This window comes from Engraulis encrasicolus, chromosome 10 (assembly GCF_034702125.1).
Source record: "Engraulis encrasicolus isolate BLACKSEA-1 chromosome 10, IST_EnEncr_1.0, whole genome shotgun sequence".
Taxonomy (NCBI): Eukaryota; Metazoa; Chordata; class Actinopteri; order Clupeiformes; family Engraulidae; genus Engraulis; species Engraulis encrasicolus.
The window spans coordinates 53,504,092-53,526,591 of NC_085866.1; the positions used below are offsets into that span (position 1 = coordinate 53,504,092).

At 43.5% G+C, this 22,500-nt stretch overlaps 1 protein-coding gene across 1 annotated transcript in view; it reads left to right on the top strand.

Moving 5' to 3' along the window:
- Positions 1-22,500, top strand: part of atp2b3b (ATPase plasma membrane Ca2+ transporting 3b) — a 74,122-nt gene that overhangs the window by 25,588 nt on the left and 26,034 nt on the right. The window contains exons 6-15 of the mRNA XM_063207712.1: positions 4,547-4,576; positions 6,392-6,556; positions 8,963-9,177; positions 10,104-10,346; positions 12,796-13,037; positions 14,734-14,809; positions 15,201-15,359; positions 17,273-17,452; positions 17,954-18,041; positions 19,005-19,111. Of these exons, the coding sequence (XP_063063782.1) occupies positions 4,547-4,576; positions 6,392-6,556; positions 8,963-9,177; positions 10,104-10,346; positions 12,796-13,037; positions 14,734-14,809; positions 15,201-15,359; positions 17,273-17,452; positions 17,954-18,041; positions 19,005-19,111 (1,505 nt within the window). The remainder of the gene's footprint in view (positions 1-4,546; positions 4,577-6,391; positions 6,557-8,962; positions 9,178-10,103; positions 10,347-12,795; positions 13,038-14,733; positions 14,810-15,200; positions 15,360-17,272; positions 17,453-17,953; positions 18,042-19,004; positions 19,112-22,500) is intronic.

Here is a 22,500-nt window from a genome sequence, read left to right on the forward strand (position 1 = left end):
AGAGACACACACGCACACAGACACAGACACACACACACACACACACACACACACGCACACACACACACACACACACACACACACACACACACACACACACACACACACACACACACACACACACACACACACACACACACACACACACACACACACACACACACACACACACACAGGCACCTGCATGCATGTACTCCCAGAACCTTGTCCACTCAGCAAAAAAGAATGAATTGAACTAGTCACTAACCATATTCTTCAGACACCCAAAAACCGCCTCACGTTATTCCACACTATACGAACAGGCTAAATGGAAGACTGATGACTTCTCAAAAAAAGTATGAGATTAATACATTCGCCCAGTCAGCAACGGAAGACGACACACAGACATTAGCCTCTCAATAAAACAAGTGCTGGAAGCCGTTTGGGTAAGGGCTGGAGTACAGCACAGTACAGTGCCATGTAAGGGTATTTTCTTTTATGAATGAAATGGGATCAGAGGGAAGAAAGCGAGTAGAGGGTGGAGGATGGTGGTCTGGCTGGCTGGCTGGCTGGCTGGCTGGCTGGTGCAGGAGGAGGAGTGTTTGTGCAGCTCCCTGACTCTGTCTCCAGGTCCCCCGTCTGAAAGTCTGGTCTCATGAATAATTCAGCAGCGATACTCTCTCTCTCTCTCTTTCTACGCTCTTCCCTCTCTTCCTCTCTCTCTCTCTCTCTCTCTCTCTCTCTCTCTCTCTCTCTCTCTCTCTTTCTCTCTCTCTCTCTTCCTACTCTCTTCTCTCTCTCTCATCATCTCTCTCTCTTCTCTCTTCGCTCTCTCTCTTCTCTCTCTCCTCTCTTCCTACCCACTGCTGCTGCCTGCTACTGCTGTCGTCCGCCTCCATCCACTGCAGTGAGCAGGAGAGGGAGGCAGGCAGAGAAAGAGGGAGAGAGAGAGAGAGAGAGAGAGAGAGAGAGAGAGAGAGAGAGAGAGAGAGAGAGAGAGAGAGAGAGAGAGAGAGAGAGAGAGAGAGAGAGAGAGAGAGAGAGAGCATGCCTGCACAGGACAGGGCAGGGAGTTATACTTGGAAGACACTGATCAATTATTGAGATGGGATGGATGGGGGAGGAGGGGAGGAGGGGAGGGGAAGGGGAGGGGTGGTGGGATGTGGTGTGGGGTGGTGAGGGAGGAGGGGAGGGGAAGTGGCATATGGTGTGGGGTGGTGGGGGAGAGAATAATTTCAAGAGAGAGTGTGTAGAGAGAATCAAAGAGCCAGGGAGATGTAGGGAGGGGAAAAGGCAAGAGGAAAGACAAAATAAAAGATGGGAAGAAAGATTTGAAGAGAGAGTTGTGAGGAGAGAATCAGAGTCTCTGAGAGAGAGAGAGAGAGAGAGAGAGAGAGAGAGAGAGAGAGAGAGAGAGAGAGAGAGAGAGAGAGAGAGAGAGAGATAATGACAAAGAGGGGGAAAAGAAAGACTTGAAGAGGGAGGTGGACAGTGAGAGAGATGGGTAGAGAGAGAGAAAGAGGCAAAGAGAGAGTACAAACAAAAGGTGGAAAGAAACATTTGAATAGAGAATCTCAGGGCCAGTAGAGAGTGTGAGAGAGAGGTAGGAAGAATGAGAGAGAAAGAGAAAAAAACTAAAGGGGTGGATTAGACAGGAGAGGAGAAGATAAGAAAAGATGAAGCAGAGAGATCAAGTTAGCAGAAAGACAGAGCTGGTTAAAAAGGGAGAGAAAGAGAGAGTAGACAAGTGGAAGATATAAAAGAATCAAAAAATGAAATGAGAAAGGGGGAAGCAGAGAACGGAGATTGAGGGAGAGTGAAGGAGTGAATTATGTAGAGAGATAGAGAGAGACAGAGAGAGCAAGAGAGATGGAAACGGAGAAAGAGTGAGTAAGTGAGTGAGCTAAGGGCCAACCAGTATGTGCAGACAGGCATGGACTCTGTCCGACCTACTTGACCAGCATCTGGCTCTTCTTCTGTGGGTCACCTTCTCTGCTCAACACCCTGATCAAACACACTCCTCTCTCCATGCCTTTTCTCGCCCCAAAAAGGGGAACCTTATTCTGTACACCAAGTGCCAACGATGTGCCGAATCTTTCCCCCAGCCCCCGCCATGTTGTGTCAAATTTCCATTTTATTCATGAGTGGGACACATGAAAGTTAGCGGAGAAAGGTTATTGAGGCTGTGTTGTGACAGTTCGTGTGTGCTGTGATGTGCAGGGACCGCATTTCGATGACTTTCCTTCAGAGGCTTTTTCCTTTTGTAGTTTTGTAATATCAACATTTGATGATTTTCTTCTTGTGTGCCTTTTCAAAAAAAGGGCTTTTTTGTCATCCTTGTTCCTGGGGTTTTGATTCTTTTTGCGCAACCTCTGAGGATTCAGAGAAAGAGAATGAGCATGCTCAAAAAGACAAACTCTTCAGCGTAAGCTCACTCTTCAGTCACACGGTGAAAACATGCTCACGGCTGTTATTTTATTTATTTCTAGTTCGTTTTTTAACTCTTGGCTTTCTCCACCTTTCACTGTCCCTTTTCTTCGACCACCCAAACCCTTTTACACACCCCACCACTTGTCCACGTCCCTCGTCCCGAATAATCCCAATTTGTGCAAACTCCCTCGACCCCTCCCGCACTACCATACTGTCCACCCGTCCCTTACCCCCCTAAACAGAGGAGCCTCTCCCCCCGCCCCCAGAGCCCACAGAGGCAGTCAAACAGAGCAACATCATCAACGGTATGTCAAACACACGCACACGCACACACACACACACACACACACACACACACACACACACACACACACACACACACACACACACACACACACACACACACACACACATACACACAACTCTCGACTCTCTCATTGTTGAATCAGTGTTGAATCTCTCTCACTGTCGTTGACTATGCACCACCACCAACCCCTCCTCCTCCTCTTAAACTACCAAGTAGCATCGGCGTCTCTCGTCATTGTCATGATGCTCGGCTCACATGACCCAATGAGATCCCATCAGGGCTGGACGGGTCATCTGGCATACTGGGCATTTCCCTGGTGTTCTGACGCAACAGTCCAATTCTATTGTTTTTGTTTTTGTTTTGCTTTTTATTTTTTTCTGTTAAGGACCAGCCCACAATTTTGATGAGGCGGCCCATTAGTCCGGCTTTAATAATAATAATAATAATAATAATAATAATAATTGTATTTGTATAGCACTGTATCATACAAGGCATGCAACTCAAAGTGCTTAACAAATGGGAAAAACATCAATGTTAAAGATGGATTTAAAAGGAGAAGTAGAGAGGAGAGACAGAAACAAGAGAGAATAGCAAGAAGACAAAAGAAGAAGACATAGATAGAGATTGTAGAGTCATAAGGTCAATGGATATTTATGGATTGTGGAAGAAGCCCATCATAAATGCCCCGGTTGTTTTCTGGCCCCAGTTCAGCCCTGGACCCCATCATGGCCTGGGCTGTCCTGCAGTGTGTGTCACTAGAGCTGGCAGGCCAGGCAACACAGCAGCAGCAGAAGGGTACACACACACGCCCACAAACACACACACACACATGCACACGCACGCACGCACGCACGCACACATGCACGCACGCACGCACACACACACACACACACACACACTCACACACACACACACACACACACGCACGCACACACACACAGACGCGCACACAGACGCGCACACAGACACGCACACAGACACGCACACAGACACACACACACACACACACACACACACACACACTAGCAGCAGCAGCAGGGCTGAAGGACGGTGGCGGTCAATGCTGGCCCTCCCCTTGTCTGCCCCCAGTGCAAGCAAACATTATGACTCTGTTTGTGCCCCACTGATTGTGTGTGTGTGTGTGTGTGTGTGTGTGTGTGTGTGTGTGTGTGTGTGTGTGTGTGTGTGTGTGTGTGTGTGTGTGTGTGTGTGTGTGTGTGTGTGTGTGTGTGTGTGTGTGTGTGTGTTGGGTGAGCATGTGTCATTGCTTTTTGTGTGTGTGTGTGCGTGCGTGCGTTTGTGTGTGTGTCAGCGAGTCTGTGTGTCAGCGTGTGTGTGTGTGTCATTGTTGTTTTAAGGCATTATCGTCCCCTGTCTTGTGTGTTTTGATGTTGTTCCCGCTTACCACCCCCTCCCTCCCCCTCCCCGTCCTCCTCCCCAACCCCTTTCCTCCAGCCCTCCATCCAATTGCACTGTGCACTTCATGGTCCCTCATGCTGCCTCTGTCTGCCACCTTCTGTCCCTCTATCATCCTCTTCTTCATCCTCTCTTTCTCTGTCTCTCTTTCTCCCTTGCCCTGTATCTGTCTATCTTCCCTATTTGCTCTCTCTCTCTGTCTGTCTGTCTGTCTGTCTGTCTGTCTCTCTCTCTCTCTCTCTCTCTCTCTCTCTCTCTCTCTCTCTCTCTCTCTCTCTCTCTCTTCTCTTCTCTCTCTCTCTCTCTCTCTCTCTCTCTCTCTCTCTCTCTCTCTCTCTCTCTCTCTCCATCTTTCTCTCCCTCTCCATCTTTCTCTCCCTCCCATCTCTCTCTTTTTCACAGGCAAGCAACCAGATGCGGCAGTGGAGACCAATCAAAACAAAGGTACTAGAGTACATGCTCATCCAGATATCCAATCAGAATAAAGGTACTAGAGTACATGCTCATCCAGATATCCAATCAGAATAAAGGTACTAGAGTGCATGCTCACCAGATGAGGCAGGCTGTCGAGACAAGAAGAGAAGACAAGGGCAAGGGAGATGAAGAGAGAAAGGAAGACTTAAGAGAGGAAAGAATGAGAGGTAGAGGTGTAAAGATTGACAGAGAGAAAGGGAGAGAGCTAGCTGGAGAAGAAGGAGGCTGTGTCTATTGAGAGAGCAAGAAATGAAGAGAGAATAAGAGAGTGTGGATATGAGGGAAAAAAGAAAGAGAGATAGAGAGAAAGAGTGAGTGTGTATTAATGAGAGAACGGAGAGGGAAGAAAGAATGGAAGAAAGAAAGAAAGAAAGAAAGAAAGAAAGACAGAAAGAAAAAGAGAGAGTGTTTAACGCTGACATGAACAATCCTGTAGGGGCTTAGTGGAGTATCTGTGATCATAAGGCCGGGGAGGCGTCTAATTAAATTACACGTGATAGTGGAGAGTGAAGTCAGATCAGCCCGGTCCCAGATGCTATCCAGCCAAATCAAATTAACTCTGTGAAATCACAGCATTTCCGGATTTGCGTCGGGAAAAAAAGAGACGATATGGCAACAAAATATGCAAAAGCATCTAGATTCCCCAATTGCTGGCTGAGAGCCAGGTTGCCAGTGCAGAGGTGCCTAGCTACCAGATGAGGAGCATGTTGAGGGTGATAGATGATCATGTCATTTGACAAGCTTCATTTTCAATTATGTGTCAGTGTGTTGTATATATCTGTTCATATTTAAATGTGTGTACCTGTGTACTGTCTGCTTGTCTGCGCACGTGTGTGTGTGTGTGTGTGTGTGTGTGTGTGTGTGTGTGTGTGTGTGTGTGTGTGTGTTAGTGCGTGCGTGTGTGTGTATGTGAGTGTTTGTCTGGAGTACAGTCTTTTTTTGACAATCTGGGTTTGCGACCTTCAGTAAATGAGTCTTTGCTAGGCTTGAGATGTAAGCAATGCATCTGGGCAGTGTGAAGTAAGCCATGTGTCATGGTGGACATGTCTGAGGATGCATTCTTCATTCCTGTTACACCAGTAGTCCATTGACTGTACAGGCCTGTTTTAGACTTCTCTCCCGTGCAGCAGCAAAGACCCTGGAAGAAAAGTTACTGCAACTCAATTATAAACAAGAGGTCAAGAATTGGATGGAGTTGCAAAAATGTAACAAAAAAAAGACAAAAATGAGGCGCACACAAGGCTCGTGCAAAAAACTTTATATTGCAGCCGAAAAGTAACAGAAGACAGACATTTAGGACCTAGTCCATTTTCACCGTCTCAATTTGGAAGTGTGCGGCAAGTGTTCCGGTCTTATATAGAGTGACGTATCAGTACAAGTGCTCCCCAGTCTGAATTTTAACATGACAGATGTATTGTCCATATGTAAATAGGAAGAAAAAGGAGTCGCACACAGGACCTTGATGCTATCAGTGAAACTGTATTAAAAACCGGAAATAAAGAGAAGCCAAATCAAAAAGTGGGTAACAAACGTTTCGGGTCTAGCCCATCATCAGTGTTCCCAAAATCAAAATGTAAATGACATAGACTTGTAGGGCCCTGTGACTGTATGGGCCCATTTTTTGTACCATACTGTATCTCCCTTGAGCAGTATCTATCAAATAGATGGGGGGTGTTTGACACCGGCGGCCTGTTCTGTCGCTCGGTCTGCTGAATTGTAACGTGAGTGACAAATGTGTTCGTCCATATGTAATGACACGGCCTCCCGTACAATCCCGCCCACCAGCCAAGAAGCAGGACGGAGCGGTTGCTATGGAGATGCAGCCTCTGAAGAGCGCGGAGGGCGGCGAGGTGGAGGACAGCGCCAAGAAGAAGGCCAACGTGCCCAAGAAGGAGAAGTCCGTCCTGCAGGGCAAACTCACCAAGCTGGCCGTGCAGATTGGGAAAGCAGGTGAGGGTCCATTATATATGGTGTTGAGGGGGAAGAATGTGCACATCCCAGACAAAGGTGCAGGACAAAGGCTGACTTTAGTTTCGGAGTGAGAGGTCCGCACACTTAAAATCCTCTTTGTTTTCTCGTATTATTTCATGGCTGGATTACATTTCGACTTCAACAGTCTTCATCAGATTCTCTACAAACACAGTCTGAGTGGCGATTAGAACATGTCTTATTATGTGTATTATTATATGGTGTCCTATAGCTGAAATTAGGAGATTAGATTGGATAAAATGAGATTAAAGCACCATTACCATGAGGAACATAAACACAAGACTGATGAAATATGGGTTAACAGTTCTAGGTGTTGCAGTCAGATCGGGTAAGCAGGTGAGAGTGGTGGATGGAGATATTGATATGACGTCACATAGATTATAACATAGCTACTATCATGTGCGTAAAGCACAAGATTGACAAACACGTGTTACTGTACAGTTTTTCTCGATTGGTTTGGCTAATTTCTTGAAACCGAGATGACATTTCTATACATTTTGGGTCATTTGGCTAAACATTCTTACACTTCTGCACAACAGTTCAGATAACTAGCAAAATGTCATATACCTCCCAAAACAGCTCATTCTTGCATCAGCACTAAACCCTCTCCCACATAAATAGTCAGTACCATAAAAATGGCATATATCCTTCTCAATTGGTTTGGCTCATTTGCATTCATTTAGTCATTCTGTCAAAATAAACTGGATGGTTCAGCATAACGCCATGGATCCTCATCACTTGCTCATATCACTCCAAAAACAGTTTACCCGTGTGTCGAAACTAAATTCCTTCCACAGAATGCTGTTTGAAAAAATGTCAAGAAATTAGCCAAATAACAGAGGAAACTGTAGTATACACAGTTGTAAAATTATTTTCTACAAACTAGTAAAGTTACAATACCATCTGACCTGTTGAACACTGTCATGATTTTACTGTTTACAGTAAAGAAATTCTTAAAATATGATGTCCTTGACTGTTTTGACAATTGTGTAGACTACTTTGCATATGATGACTCACACAATGAAACCATGCTGACATGTTTTGGAGAGGGCAACCATTAGACTGAGAATTGTCTAATTCGTTTAGATTAGACAGGTCAATTTATTTGGAAAATGTGCTAAATGTATGCTCAATGTGTCATCTGTAGGGTACTTGTATATAGCCATCTGCCGAGGTGTACTAAACATTTGAGACATGTACAAAGCATTTGAAATTTGATGAAAGCAATGAAAAATGCCATTCTGTTGTGGGAAATTGTAAGTTGGTTTGGAGATTTGTCCATGTTGTTTTGAGAATGTCATCCCAGTTTTGAGAAATTAGCCAAACCAATCGAGAAAAACTGTAAGATGTTGCAGTCAGATCGGGAAAGCAGGTGAGTGTGGAAGATAAGGTGATCATATGACATCCCATAGATTAAATGATTAGATTAGAGTGGATTAGATTAGATTCATGTGTATTTTTTATTACTGGCTAATACTGTACATAATCACAGAGTGACGAAATTAAGTATAAAAATTCTCAAGGATCCACTGAGATCGGCAAAGCCGACTGAATGTGGATGAATGTACTGTGTCTTACCTCAGGGTGATTAGCAAACATCAAGGCTTCTTCCCATAGATTAAATTAGATTAGATTGGTTGAGATAAGGTTCAATCTTATTGCTATGACATAATATTTGTGAACAAACTGGTCAAGCGGGACTTGTGAGAGTATAGCATTTTATGATTTGTTGTAAGCCCACATTGCTCCAGGGACTGTAACCAATACCCTGAAAAATAATAGTTGTAAGTCGCTTTGAACAAATGAAAGCGTCAGCTAAGTGAAATGTAATGTAATGTAATGTAATTTGTTGAAAACATTATACATATAGGATATTATATGGATACATTATATACAGTAGGTATTATATCTAATATTAATTATGCCTTATACAAAAATACTTCTCTTCCAGCAGCATTCTTGCAGCCCTAGCCTTTGACCAATCCTGTGCAAATTTTCTTTCTTTTTCTAATCATTTTGTGCGTGTGAAGTACTTTTGTTCACGCCCAGGGATGGTCCTAAGGGCGGGCCGACTGCCACCGATGACAACGACACAATCGCCGCCGTGATTTCCACGCTGTTACCACACTATATGAACAATAAAATTTTAGCAATAGCAATAGTGTTTTTATCAACAGATACCGTTTTTTTTACGATTTTGTTGGGTTTTTTCTCACCAGGGGGCGGTGTCATGGTGGTTGCGTTGGTGTTTACATGACATTAACCTTTATTCTTTATTCAGAAAGTGAATTAATTCGGAATCAAATGTCTCATGTAAACGTAGTGACTGTAGGATTGCCACTGTTCACGCGTGATTGTCCCCCCCAGGTCTGGTGATGTCGGCCATCACGGTCATCATCCTGGTGCTGTACTTCGTGATTGAGACGTTCGTGGTGGAGGGCCGTAAGTGGATGGCCGAGTGCACCCCCATCTACGTGCAGTACTTCGTCAAATTCTTCATCATCGGAGTCACCGTGCTGGTGGTGGCCGTGCCCGAAGGCCTGCCCCTGGCCGTCACCATCTCTCTCGCCTACTCTGTCAAGGTAAAGCGTTTATGGTGTGTGTGCGTGCGTGCGTGCATGCATGTGTGTGTGTGTGTGTGTGCATGCGCGTGTGTGTGTGCGTGGGTATTTTCAAGTGTGTATGTGTGTGTGTTTGTGCGTGTGTGCTTGTATGCCTGTGTACGTATACTGTATATTGTGTATGTGTGTATGTGTGTGTGTGTATGTATGTATGTGTGTGTGTGTGTGTGTGTTTGTGTTTGTGTCTGCGTATACATGTCTCTGACACTTTTATAGGTCAATGGCAGTCTATGTGTGTGCACGTGTGTCTAAGAGGGAGAGTGACAGAGATAAGTGAAAGACATGACCTTGTTCTGTTGTGGTCATTAAATTTTCATGTGAACAGAGAGGGAAAGGATGACCCTGCATTTGTGCGTGCGTGCGTGCGTGCGTGCGTGCCTGCGTGTTTGTGTGTTTGTGTGTGCACATATGCACGTGTGCGTGAGTGCACTGTATGTGTTTTCATATAATGCTTGCTCTCCAGCCAATATAAAACATATTCAAGGTTAGAAATCCAGCATCTTATTTGTCTTATTTTTATGATCAGTTGCCTGTGCTCATCTACGGTATTCAACTGTATTTTTTTTATTGTATTTATTCATGCAGTTGTTTTTATCACAGTGTTTTATGGGCTTGCTATGGACATTGTTTAACCAATGGGGCCTGAGCCCTGAATGACTTCCCAGTACAGCACTGGGGTGGAAAAAGAGACTTTGTCCTTGATGGATCACCTCACATTATCATAAATCTTGCCCTTCCTTTTCCTCTCCAACTCTGTTCCTTTTTTCTCTCTCTCGCTCTCTCTCTTTCTCATTCTCATCCTCTTCTTCCCTCCCCTCTCCCTATTTTCTTTCTCTCTTCCTCTCCCTCCTTCCATCTCTTCCTCTCTCTCCCTCCAATCCAAATAGAAAATGATGAAGGACAACAACCTGGTGCGTCACCTGGATGCCTGTGAGACCATGGGCAACGCCACGGCCATCTGCTCGGACAAGACGGGCACGCTGACCACCAACAGGATGACGGTGGTGCAGTGCTTTGTGGGCGACGAGCATCACCGCCAGGTGCCCGAGCCTAGCCTGGTCAACGCCAACACCCTGGAGACCCTGACCAACGCCATCGCCATCAACAGCGCTTACACCTCCAAGATCATGGTGAGCAGAGATGTCAACCTGTTCATCTCTCTTTAATATAATATAATATAATATAATATAATATAATAATAATAAGAAGAACCGTGGTCATCAACAGCGCTTACACCTCCAAGATCATGGTGAGCAGAGATGTCACATCAACCTGTTAAGCTCTCTTCAATATATTATATAATAATGTAAGAATAGTATAATAATAATAATAATAATAATAGTTGTATAATAGTACAATAATAACAATAATATAAGAACTGTAGCCATCAACAGCGCTTACACCTCCAAAATCATGGTGAGCAGAGATGTCACATGAACCTGTTCAGATCTCTTCGATGTATAATGTAATAATATAAGAATAGTATAATAATAATAATAATAATAATGTTGACCAAGAAGATAACGAATAGTGTTTCCAAACGGCATGGTTAACCTGCCTCCCTCGTTATTAATGGCTGAATTTTCTTGGCATTTTAAAAATTACAGCAGAATTGGTGGAAATGCTCATCCTGTTGTCTGGAATACTATATGACAAAATGGAGGTATGACAGAACATTAAAAGAGTAACTGTAATTGATAACTATGGTATAATATAATAACAACCATATTTATAGCACTTTATCTATCACTATCTACTGTAAAGTCATTATTTGGAGGGCATGATCAGTGCCAGCAGTGGACAACCCCATTCAAGATCAAGTGATGAAGGTCAAGACAGCCTGTATTAGTGTAAATATGTGTTCACGTGTGGTTTTCATGAATGTCATCAAATTACGGCACATGGCAGAATCCAAGACCAATGCTCTGCCTGTACACTTCACTAATGACATATAATAACGGTAACTGACTCGCATGCTAATGACAAATATTTCTGTAATTGCTGTAAAATAATAAGCATTACTGTATCTGTACGGCTAATGAAACTGTAACTGCGTACTAATGAAAAGTGGTTCCTGAGATGAGGATGCCTGGGCTTCAAGCAGTGTCAGGTGTTCAGCAGTTGCTTCAGGTTGCTAGTCTGATGGAATCTAGGTCTATGCAGGAGGACCATGCTAATATTTGAAGAGCCATTTTCCAAAACTCTGTTTAAAAAAACATTAAATAGTTAATGTCGGTGAAATAACTGTTGTGTTTGAATTTGGTTAGGAATATTGTGAAAATATTAATCCAGTTCCAATTGCCCTTACTACTTTGAAATCATATTTTAAAACATATACACGTATATATTTATGAAAACTGCATTTAAATGGCTTTTATACTGTTTTGGTAAAAAGCTCTTCATTTCCGGGTGTGAAGTATCTTAATAAGGTCAACTGACAGAAAGCTTTGCTTTAAAAATGAAAGTTACAAAATGTACATGACAATGACAGGCATTATACATTGTTTCTACTGTACCTACTGTATAATATACAGTATTAGGTACAGTACAGTAGAAACTTAAAGCATAGATATTCCCTGGGATAATAAGAACAAAGAGCCATTCAGGGAAGAAGTGAAACTCTATCTCTGAGAGCAGAGACAAATGTGTTGAAACTAGACAGATGAGAATGTGATATGCAAATGGCTTCAAGCCAACGCTATAGGATTATATTTAGCCACTCGATACATCTCAATGGAGACAGCAAAGCCTGGCAGCCAGCCTGCAAGGTGTGTCCTGCACATCCCGGAAACAGGGCACAGAAAGAGAAAAGGGATTAAGGAGGATACAAGGAGAGATGGATTATATTTGTCATATGCATATATAAATACTATGAAAGTACGGTATAACACAGCATATCATTTGAGTATAACTGTAGTGAAATTTGGGACATACGGGTAAAAAGTGACTGGATCTGAAACTACTGTAGGTGTCATTTTCCAAATGAAGTCATTTCCCAAATGAAATCCACACCCCATTTCTCTCGCCTGTTTATTTCCAAGTGTCTTTGTCCTGGCTAATGGGCAAACATAATGATGTGAAAGCAAACAAAACAAATCTCTGCAGAAACAATGCTTACGAAAAGGATAATAGGGGTTAGGGTCTGCATTTAACTTGCCACTCATTTTCAAAATATGTTTGCTCTCCTGTGCAGACCAAACAATCCAGAATAATATGTAATATGCAAAATCAAATAAAGCTCTTGCGAAACAATGCTTACGGTATGAAAAGGATCAAGACATACGGTATAATAGAGGTTAAAACGGGTCTGCCTTTTAACCTGGGTCTGCATTTAACTTGCCACTCATTTCCATAGGTCTATACTATGTCCCGTTCAGGCTAAATATTAATGATAATATATAATATATAATAATGCATAATAATAATAATATAAGAACAGAAAAGCAAACAATAAAAAAGTAATAATAATATAAACAAAATAAACAAATAAATTAATTAGATAAATAAAAACCAAACAAGCAAAATAACTAACAAATCTCTCCACCTTCTCTGCGCTCTTCTGGGTGCCCCTGCGTGCAGCCTCCGGATGTGGAGGGAGGTCTGGCTAAGCAGGTGGGCAACAAGACGGAGTGTGGCCTGCTGGGCTTCGTGCTGGACCTGAAGAGGGACTACGCCCCGGTCCGAGACCAGATCCCAGAGGAGAAGCTCTACAAGGTCTACACCTTCAACTCGGTCCGCAAGTCCATGAGCACCGTCATCCAGCTGCCCGACCGCTCCTTCCGCCTCTACAGCAAAGGAGCCTCCGAGATCCTGCTCAAGAAGTGAGTCTGTCTGTCTGTTTGTGAGTCTGCCTCTGCTGCTTTAGCAACCAGGGGTGCATTTCTCGAAAGCATAGTTGTTGTTAGCCTGTTAGAGACTTGGGTAGTTGCCAATGGGAAATTGTATTGCAAACAACAAAGTAACTAACATAGTAACTAACAAACTATCGTTTCGTGAAATGCACCCCTGGACTGGACTGGGACTGGAGTTTTGAGCAACTCCCTCAAAATTGTGGGTCAGTGTCTAGGGAAGCAAAAAACAACAACAACAACATCGCCATTTCATTGGTGATGATCAGCTCTGTTACATTAACTTACTGTGACCTTGAGGCATTAGATATGTTCTATAAAAGCATATTATCAATAATGAAAAATGTAGTTTTACAAGGTGGCAGGTCCTGGTAATGTAATGTCATGTTTTTTTTTTCTTTTGCGTTTAGTGCGTGCGTGTGTGTGTGTGCGTCCGTGCGTGCATGCTCTTGTGCGTGTATGCACATGCATATGTAGGCCTACTCAATAAATGCATTTGAGTTGTTCATGCATGAAGTTGGTTCTATTTTAACGCTTGATCATGGCAGGGCCCTGCTATGCCTGCAGGCTATTCTAGCGTGTAGTAGCCTATTCCTGGGATACCGCGCACCACTCCTGCCATGAAGTCAAGTGGTGTTTTGACTGACTGATTGACTAGTTGCTTGACTGATTGATTGATTGAGTGATTGATTGATTTTACGCTCGAGGAGACGTGCATCACGGACACCTCGTCAGTTGCTTTTCACTGTCACCACAGGGCTTACTTGGTGACGTTCCTCCTCCATGTATATAGTATGACTGTGAATAGCCTACTGCAGTGCCATGCCGTTGGAGATTGGTATGTGGTGGTCGTTAGGCGAGTGCCTGCTATTCATGAATGAACGTTGCATTCTAATGCAAGATGAGCTTTTCAATACAACTTATTTCATGTTTTATACACTAAGTGCTTCGGAAACCGAGATATTTAGGTTTTTATACACTGAAGGTACCTTTTCCCAAAAAGGGCTTAGGCATTAATTAGGAGCGTTTTGTAAGTGCCTTAGGCATCGATGGGTTAAGATACACAGAAAGGTTTCATGAAATAATTTATGTCAATACATTTTTTGCTGAAGAAATACGAGAGTGAGATGGGTACAAAAAAGGACAGTGGTAGAGGTGATGAAGAGCAGACACCGATGGTACAGAGCTAACTGGGCAGTGTGCTGCTACTGAGAGATGCAAGTGTGGAAAGGGATGTCTACGGAGATGAGGCATGCCACACCTAAGCACTCCTAAGCTGTTTCCTGTGTTTCTACCAGGTGTAGTGACTGTGAGATGTGAGTGTTAAAATGGATTTCAGAGGATCAGAGGTGTCAAAAACCCTGGCAGGATTTTTACTTTAGGATTGACACCTCTGCAGTGGATAGAGCTTCTTTCCAAAACGCTATAAAAGCCATTAATGCAATTTAATAACTATTTCTTAAAATCTAATTTTCAGAAAAATTGGAACTTGGTCAATGTTATCATATTTCCATAGCAAATTCAGGCATGAAAACACTGATTCCAATGATAGAAAGACAGTGAAGACAAAGACAATAACATTTTTGAAAATGGATATACATATACTATTTTGGAAAAGAGCTGTTCAAATTATGAATGTCACAACGCATTTCCTGTTTCCTGTCCCCAGGTGTTCTTCCATCCTCGACGCCAGTGGAGAGCCGCGTAACTTCCGTCCGCGAGACCGCGAGGAGATGGTCAAGAAGGTGAAGCAGATAGAGAACATGTGAAATGGCAGCTTGCATGGCAGCCCTCATAGGCAGTGTGTGTAATTATGTGTGTGAAGGTTTTTTTGGTAGTAGTAGTAGTAGTAGTAAGGCCCGCTGAGAGGCAGGGACAAAGGGGTATGTTGTCCCGGGCCCAGGGACAGAGGGGCCCCAGAATTGGGTCCACATTACATTGCATATATTGGGTATAGGGGGCCTTTCCAGATGACTTTGTCCTGGGCCCAGTGAAAGCTGTCAGCGGCCCTGGTAGTAGTAGTATTGGTGTTTGTAGTTTTAATTGTAGGCTAAAGCACTTTGAGTGAACTGTGCAGTTGGGATAGTTGTGCTGTGACTATATAAATACATTTCTTTTATTGACTTGATTTTGAAGGTGATCGAGCCAATGGCATGCGAGGGCCTGCGGACCATCTGCATTGCGTACCGGGACTTCCCCGCCGACCCCGAGCCTGACTGGGAACAGGAGGCCGACATCAACACAGACCTCACCTGCATCACCGTGGTGGGCATCGAGGACCCCGTCAGACCTGAGGTACGGAGGAGGAGGAGGAGGAGGAGGAGGAGGAGCTGCGTGTGTGTGTGTGTGTGTGTGTGTGTGTGTGTGTGTGTGTGTGTGTGTGTGTGTGTGTGTGTGTGTGTGTGTGTGTGTGTGTGTGTGTGTGTGTGTGTGTGTGTGTGTGTGTGTGTGTGTGTGTGTGTGTGTGTGTGTGTGTGTGTGTGTGTGTGTGTGTGTGTGTGTGTGTGTGTGTGTGTGTGTGGGGCAGCCGTGGTCTAGTGGTTAGAGAGTTGGTCTTTCAATCTAGGGGTTGCAGGTTCGAGTCCCCCCTGACCTCTCCCTTCATCTCCATCCATGGCTGAAGTGCCCTTGAGCAAGGCACCTAACCCCACATTGCTCCAAGGACTGTAACCAATACCCTGAAAAATAATAACTGTAAGTCGCTTTGAAATTTGAAAGCGTCAGCTAAGTGCAATGTAATGTGTGGGTGTGTGTGTGTATGTGTGTTTGCGTGTGTGTGCGCGTGTGCGTATATGTGTGTGAACTCTGTTCAATCTCAGGTACGCAGGTGGACATAGGATGAGTGTAATTTATGTAATGTGCATTGTGTGTACTTTACTTTTAGTACATGTACAGTACATTGCATTTGTGCGTGTGTCCGTGCGTGCATGCATGGGTGTGTGTGTGTGTGTGTGTGTGTGTGTGTGTGTGTGTGTGTGTGTGTGTGTGTGTGTGTGTGTGTGTGTGTGTGTGTGTGTGTGTGTGTGTGTGTGTGTGTGTGTGTGTGTGTGTGTGTGTGGTGTGTGTTTATGGCTATGAGAACGCATGCGTATTCCTCAGCAAAATGTTTACCTGTCTGTTCCAAAGTGAACCTGATGATGCTATAGGTGAAACAGTATGCGATTTTTAAAAGATATTTTTGTATTTCATTTATTTGACCTGAATATTTTTTATCTATTATTTTATACAACAGTTCAAGCCAAACCAAAAATTGGATTAACTACATTTATAGAAATAAAGAAAGGCATTTAGAGAGTTCTTGTATCTGAACTCTTTCTGACGAATCGTCTAATTGGTCATGCTGTTACCAGCACCTATAGACTGTGCAGGGAATTTTTTAACTTTCAATATACGTATACAGTATATGGATGTATTTGGATGTGTGACTAAGCGCATGTATGTTTGAGTCTGAGTCTGAGAGTACCATGTGTCTCTGACTGTGTATCTGTATATACGGTAAGAGTGGCTCTGCATGTCCTCTTGCTGGAAAATAGGTGGGTGGAGAGAAACAGGGGATGGAAACTCTTGGCGCCGGTGTTTGTCTATGTCTCTGCACTCTGTCTGTCGATGTCTCTGCACTGTGTTTGTTTTGCTCTTGTTCATCGCTGTATCAGTCCCATCTTACGTGCTTGTCTGGGGTGCATTTCTCGAAAGCATAGTGGCTAACTACATTGGCTACTTTGTTGTTTGCAATGCAACTTCCCATTGGCAACTACCCAAGTTGCTAACTGGCTAACAACTACGCTTTCGAGAAACGCACCCCTGCATTTTATGTATGCTCCATCAGCCTAATCTCTCTCTCTCTCTCTCTCTCTCTCTCTCTCTCTCTCTCTCTCTCTCTCCATCTCTTTTTCCCCCACCTCTCCTCTTTTTCCCTTGGTACCTCTCTCTGTTGCTCTCCCTCTCTCCTCTGCTTTCTCCATCTATCACTCTGCTCTGCTTTCTTTCTGAATCTCTCTCTCTCTGTCTCTGTCTCTCTCTCGCACGCACTCTCTCTTACCCCTTTCTCTCTCTCTGTCTCTCTCTCTATGTCTCTCTCTCTCTCTCTCTCTCTCTCTCTCTCTCTCTGTGTCTCTTTCTGTCTCTCTGTCTCTCTGTCTCTGTCACTCTCTCTCTCTCTCTCTCTCTCTCTCTCTCTCTCTCTCTCTCTCTCTCTGCCCTTGCCCCAGGTGCCTGATGCCATCCGCAAATGTCAGCGAGCAGGCATCACAGTGCGCATGGTGACCGGTGATAACATCAACACGGCGCGTGCCATCGCGGCCAAGTGTGGCATCATCCAACCAGGCGAAGACTTCCTGTGTATTGAGGGCAAGGACTTTAACCGGCGAATCAGGAACGAGAAAGGAGAGGTGAGATCAGACTTGGTCTGGTTCTGTTTTTTGTTTTGTTTTGGTCGTGTTCAAGCATTGTCAACCAACTAACAAAACGCCCATGCAAGTCGGTCAGTCTTTGCTTTGGTCTGTTGGTCAGCACTTTGCGGAATATTTGCAGACAACGCCTGTTGACATTGTTTCATGGTTTTATTGCTTTGACATGGATAACACAATACAATACATATATTTTGTTTGCTATCTATGGCTAAAATGATCCATGTGTCTAACATGATTTTGTATGTATGATTGTTTTTGACGTAACTATTTTTGACACATCTATTTTTGTCACTTCGTCGTGACACATCTTTCATGTGGTGTTCAAAATGCATTTAATGTGATTCCTCCTTTTTTCTCTCTCATCCATCTTTCTCTCTCTCTCTCTCTCTCTTTCGCTCTCTCTCTCTCTCTCTCTCTCTCTCTCTCTCTCTCTCTCTCTCTCTCTCTTCCTTTCTGTCACTCTGCCTGTCTGTCTTACAGATTGAACAGGAGCGTATTGACAAGATCTGGCCCAAGCTCAGGGTGTTGGCTCGATCCTCCCCCACTGACAAACACACTCTAGTCAAAGGTTAGCTTTTAGTCATTTTTCTCTAAAGTCTGGCATTTGCGTCAGACTGTTCTGCCATGTGCCATCAACCATGTTATTCAATCCACCATCCAACACATCTCATATCTGTCATCCTACAACATCAACATCATCTTCCTCATATATCAAATGCTGCTATGGCTGCTGGGTGTTTGGTTTGTCACACCGTTGGCACTGGTGTTAAATGTTCCAGTGATCATTTTCATGTAATATTACGTGCACATGCAGTAGCCTCTCCCTCCCCCTCTTAATATTTAGGTCCCCTAAAACCAATAACATTTTGGCTCCCCACTCCAATCATATCTCGAGGTCAATAACCGAGTTCAGAAAGTGAAAACCCTGCCGCAGTTTCCTTCCTACACTCGTGGCGTCACTGAGGGATTGGTCTACCTACCTTGAGCACTAGTTAAGATCAGCTGACACAGAGCTGGTCGGATCCAATTTGTGGCTAGTTTTATACTTTGGGAACCCTTGACCATTCATGCTTTTCAGGAATGCGGGAGGGGGCATGGAATGTGGGGAGCATGTGTACCCCCCCATACCCAAGAATAAGTTACCTGCCAGTAGCTAGAGAGACTAAAATTATCACTAGCCACAGCCAGGTTTTACCTATTTTGATCGGTTGGCAGGTGCTTGCCAATGTCAAGCCCTGGTTATTTGCTATATTTACTGCACTAATGGCGGAGCTGGCCCAGACCTGAGCCATGTTGTGAGAGTGTGTGTAGTGTACTTAACCCTGTGCTTAAAGTACTTAAAAAAAACTAAACCTACTTGGCATCTGCACTTATGGTTCTGTATATTTCCTGTGCACCTTGTATCTGCAAGTGATGCTATGATTATGTTCTCGATTGCAAGTCGCTCTGGATAAAAGTGTCTGCTAAATGTAATGTAATGTAATGTAATGTAATGTAATGTAATGTAATGTGATGTAATGTTCTTGCGTAGGCATCATTGACAGCACGGTTCTGGAGCAGAGGCAGGTGGTGGCTGTGACCGGAGACGGGACCAATGACGGACCGGCCCTGAAGAAGGCAGATGTGGGATTTGCCATGGTGAGTTCTACCAACGCTCGCTAGGGTTGACACGTAATGAGGGGAGTTTCGGAGTGAGAGGTCCTCACACTTAAAATCCTTTTTGTTTTCTTGTATTATTTTGAAATAATAAGAGAAAACAAAGAGGATTTTAAGTGTGCGGACCTCTCACTCCGAAACTACAGTCAGCCTTTGTCCTGCACCTTTTCCTGGGATGTGCACAATCTTCACCTTCATGTAAATGAGGGGAGCCGTTGCTTACGAGCAAATATCCAGGTTTTTCCAGGTTTCAGACAGAGCTGGCAACCTTACTCACTGCTCTGCCATCGGATCAGGTGGGATCGCTAGCGATTTGATCCTATTTGCTGAAAAACCTCAACTAGGTTATAACAGCATTGTCATTACATGTCTGGAATTTGTAGATGTAGTCTCTTACTGCAGATGATGCAGAGATCACTCTTAATTGAAAACGCGCTCAACTACGTCCTAACAGCATTGGTATGACCATGCATGCAGAGTGTTAAGTAACCATCAGAGACTTGGGTCATTACTATTTTGGTGACAGTAAGGTTATAACAGAGGCTCCGCGCCAAGTAGTTAAGTAACAGATTTTGGAGGACTTGGTGATTACCATTTTTTGGTTAAAAAAAAAAGAAAAGAAAAGAAAGAAACACTGCATGAAAGGGTTAAATGAGAGTGTCAAACATGTCAGCAGTAAAAGTGTCCTCCAACACCGAATGGCAGAAGCGGAAAAGAGAAAACACAGTGTAGCTCAGTCAAGGGCATTATTTCATTAGTGGACCATTTGTGTGTAAGGGCTAAATGCCTGCCGGGCCACTATTCATTATGGCATGGCAATCGTGGCACTCGGCCTAATTTTGATTTGGCCTGAGGACAGCTCCGCTTGTATTTGCACAGCAAGTTTGGGGTGGGGGTGGGGGGTGGGGGGGCTTTTAGTTTAGGGAAAGTATATCAACATGGATCCGTTCCTTCCCTTCCTCAAAAAAAAGAAAGGAAGCCAAAAAAAACTGGGAGGCATATCCAAAGACAGCAGATGGATTCAGGGTTGTGTGGTTGTGTGATGGGTAAGCAGGAGCTTGTTGTGTGCAACACTGAGCAGAAAAGCAGCCTAGGCCTGGGCCAAGAGTGTAGTGATGGCAGAGTGGAATACTGGCTTCCAATATTTAACAGTTAGGGTGGGGTGGGGATTGCACTGACTTTTTTTGTTATACCGCTTACACCGCACCGTCCCATAATGTGTGTGTGTGTTTTTTTTTTTTACAGGTTAATGTAGAACTATGAGTTCTTTTGAACATTCGTTTGTTAAATGTAAATGTAAATGTTGATGTAGTTTGTTAAAAAATTCCATTAGAATCTAATGAATATAATTTTCATTCCATCACTACTTAGTTGCTACTTCTAAGCACCTTTGTTGTCTATTTTTAAGTTTAAAAAAATCTGTTCTTGCAAAGCATGTGTTTATTCTCAAGGGCAAAAATGACTAGGTCGTCTTTCTTTACAGTCCTATCCCAGCCTACTTGCTTTTAGTGTTTGTTTGTGCTACATGACTGCCCACCAACAATAACTGGTTACTTCATGCTAAACTACAAAAGCAGCACATTTGCTCTGAATGTCTTGCTTGAGTTTCCCACAGATAAATGTAGCTAGCCCTACTAAGCCTTACAATATGATAAGATACGATACGACATGACTTTAATGTCCGTTTTGTACTGAAATTGATTTTGACTCCTTGACTTGTTTATAAAGGACAGGACATACGGGTAGCCTACATGTAACATGCAATACATCATGTTATTTGTTCTGATGAAGATATTTCTAAGTCAATACAACAATTCAATAGTTTGATAATAAAGCGATTTCTACACTTTCTGATTTCTACACTTTCTCTTGCAAGGAGTAGAGAGAGGAAAATGGATGGTGTTAGTATGCCGTTTCCATCACTGGTACATTCACTAAAAACATTTTTAGATTGTTGTCATCCTGTAAGAGGCAGTATAACCAAGTATATTCCAAAACAGCATTCTAAAGCCATCAAAATGGTTTCTCTTTTGTTGTTATAACCAGGAATGGGGAGATTGGGCTTAAAAGGATACTCGATACCCGAATGAACCCATGTGTGATACATAATCTTTATGTTTACACTATTACCTCTATGGTGGAGGAATTTAAGCCCTGCAGTTTGTTTGCTCTGTTTGTATAGCCCAGATGGATTTTAAACACCAAAAAACCATTAGGGCTTCTCGCCGTGGGAGCCCAAGATGTGTATTATATAGAAATGGAATGCTTTTTACACTTACTGCACATTTTTAGGGTTATAATTGGACAGCTTCACAGGAAAAAAAACAGGCAACTGTGGCTTAGATTGAATAAGGATAACTGTTCTCCAAACAGGTATTGTGGGTTTTTTCCTGCATTATGTTGATGATTAAAGTAACGACAGCCTTCTCTGACAGCCTTAGTTTAAAAAAAGAGGTTGTACTGAAAACATTACCCGAAAAAAATGCTTTACTTATTTTTTTATCATTATTATTTCTCTCCAGTTAAAATATGAAATGTATGGTCTTTTTTCTGACATCATCATAATTCCCCTCTATTTTAAAAGGAGGAGCAGCATTGTAGACTGCTGGTGACAAGTCTGGATGCCTCATGTTGCCGCTTGTTTATTTTGTGACAAACCTTTTCAGCACACACTGTCAGCACCACCCGTGTCTATCCCCCCTTCCTAAAAAAAAGAAATAATGTTTCCCATTTCCCTCAAGCGAAGTGGTTTCCTCTCCTGGCTCTGCTCTGTCTGACTGTCTGAGATCGCAGGGCTTTCTCCTCTGCAGCCACAGGATGTTTGTGATGGTTTGACACTAGCCTCAGGTGCAGTGGCAGCCATACTTATTTTCTTCCTGCCTCATTGTCTCACTTTCTTGTCAAGGCATGTACGAAAGGTCATTGTTGGGTTTTTATACCGCCTTCTTTTTTTCCCCCCACAATTTATTTATTGTTCCCCGTCTGATCTCGGAGACAACACATCAAACCTATTTTTCTCTGCTATATGACCAACATTTCATCTCTCTCTCTCTCTCTCTCTCTCTCTCTCTCTCTCTCTCTCTCTCTCTCTCTCTCTCTCTCGCTTGCTCTCTCTCTCTCTCTCTCTCTCTCTCTCTCTCTCTCTTTCTCTATCTCTCTCTCTCTCTCTCTCTCTCTGATGTCTTCCATATTTTCTGAACCTGATGTTTCTGATGCTATCGTGCTCTGGCTGAAGTGTTCCTCCTCTGCTTGTGTGTCTTCCGCTGTTCTCTAGCCTGTCACCTCATAAAGGCTCTCCATGGTCCTGTTCTGATGGTAAGAAATGGCATCACTGGGAGTTAAAGTTAACCCAGTGGTGCCGGACTTGGAGA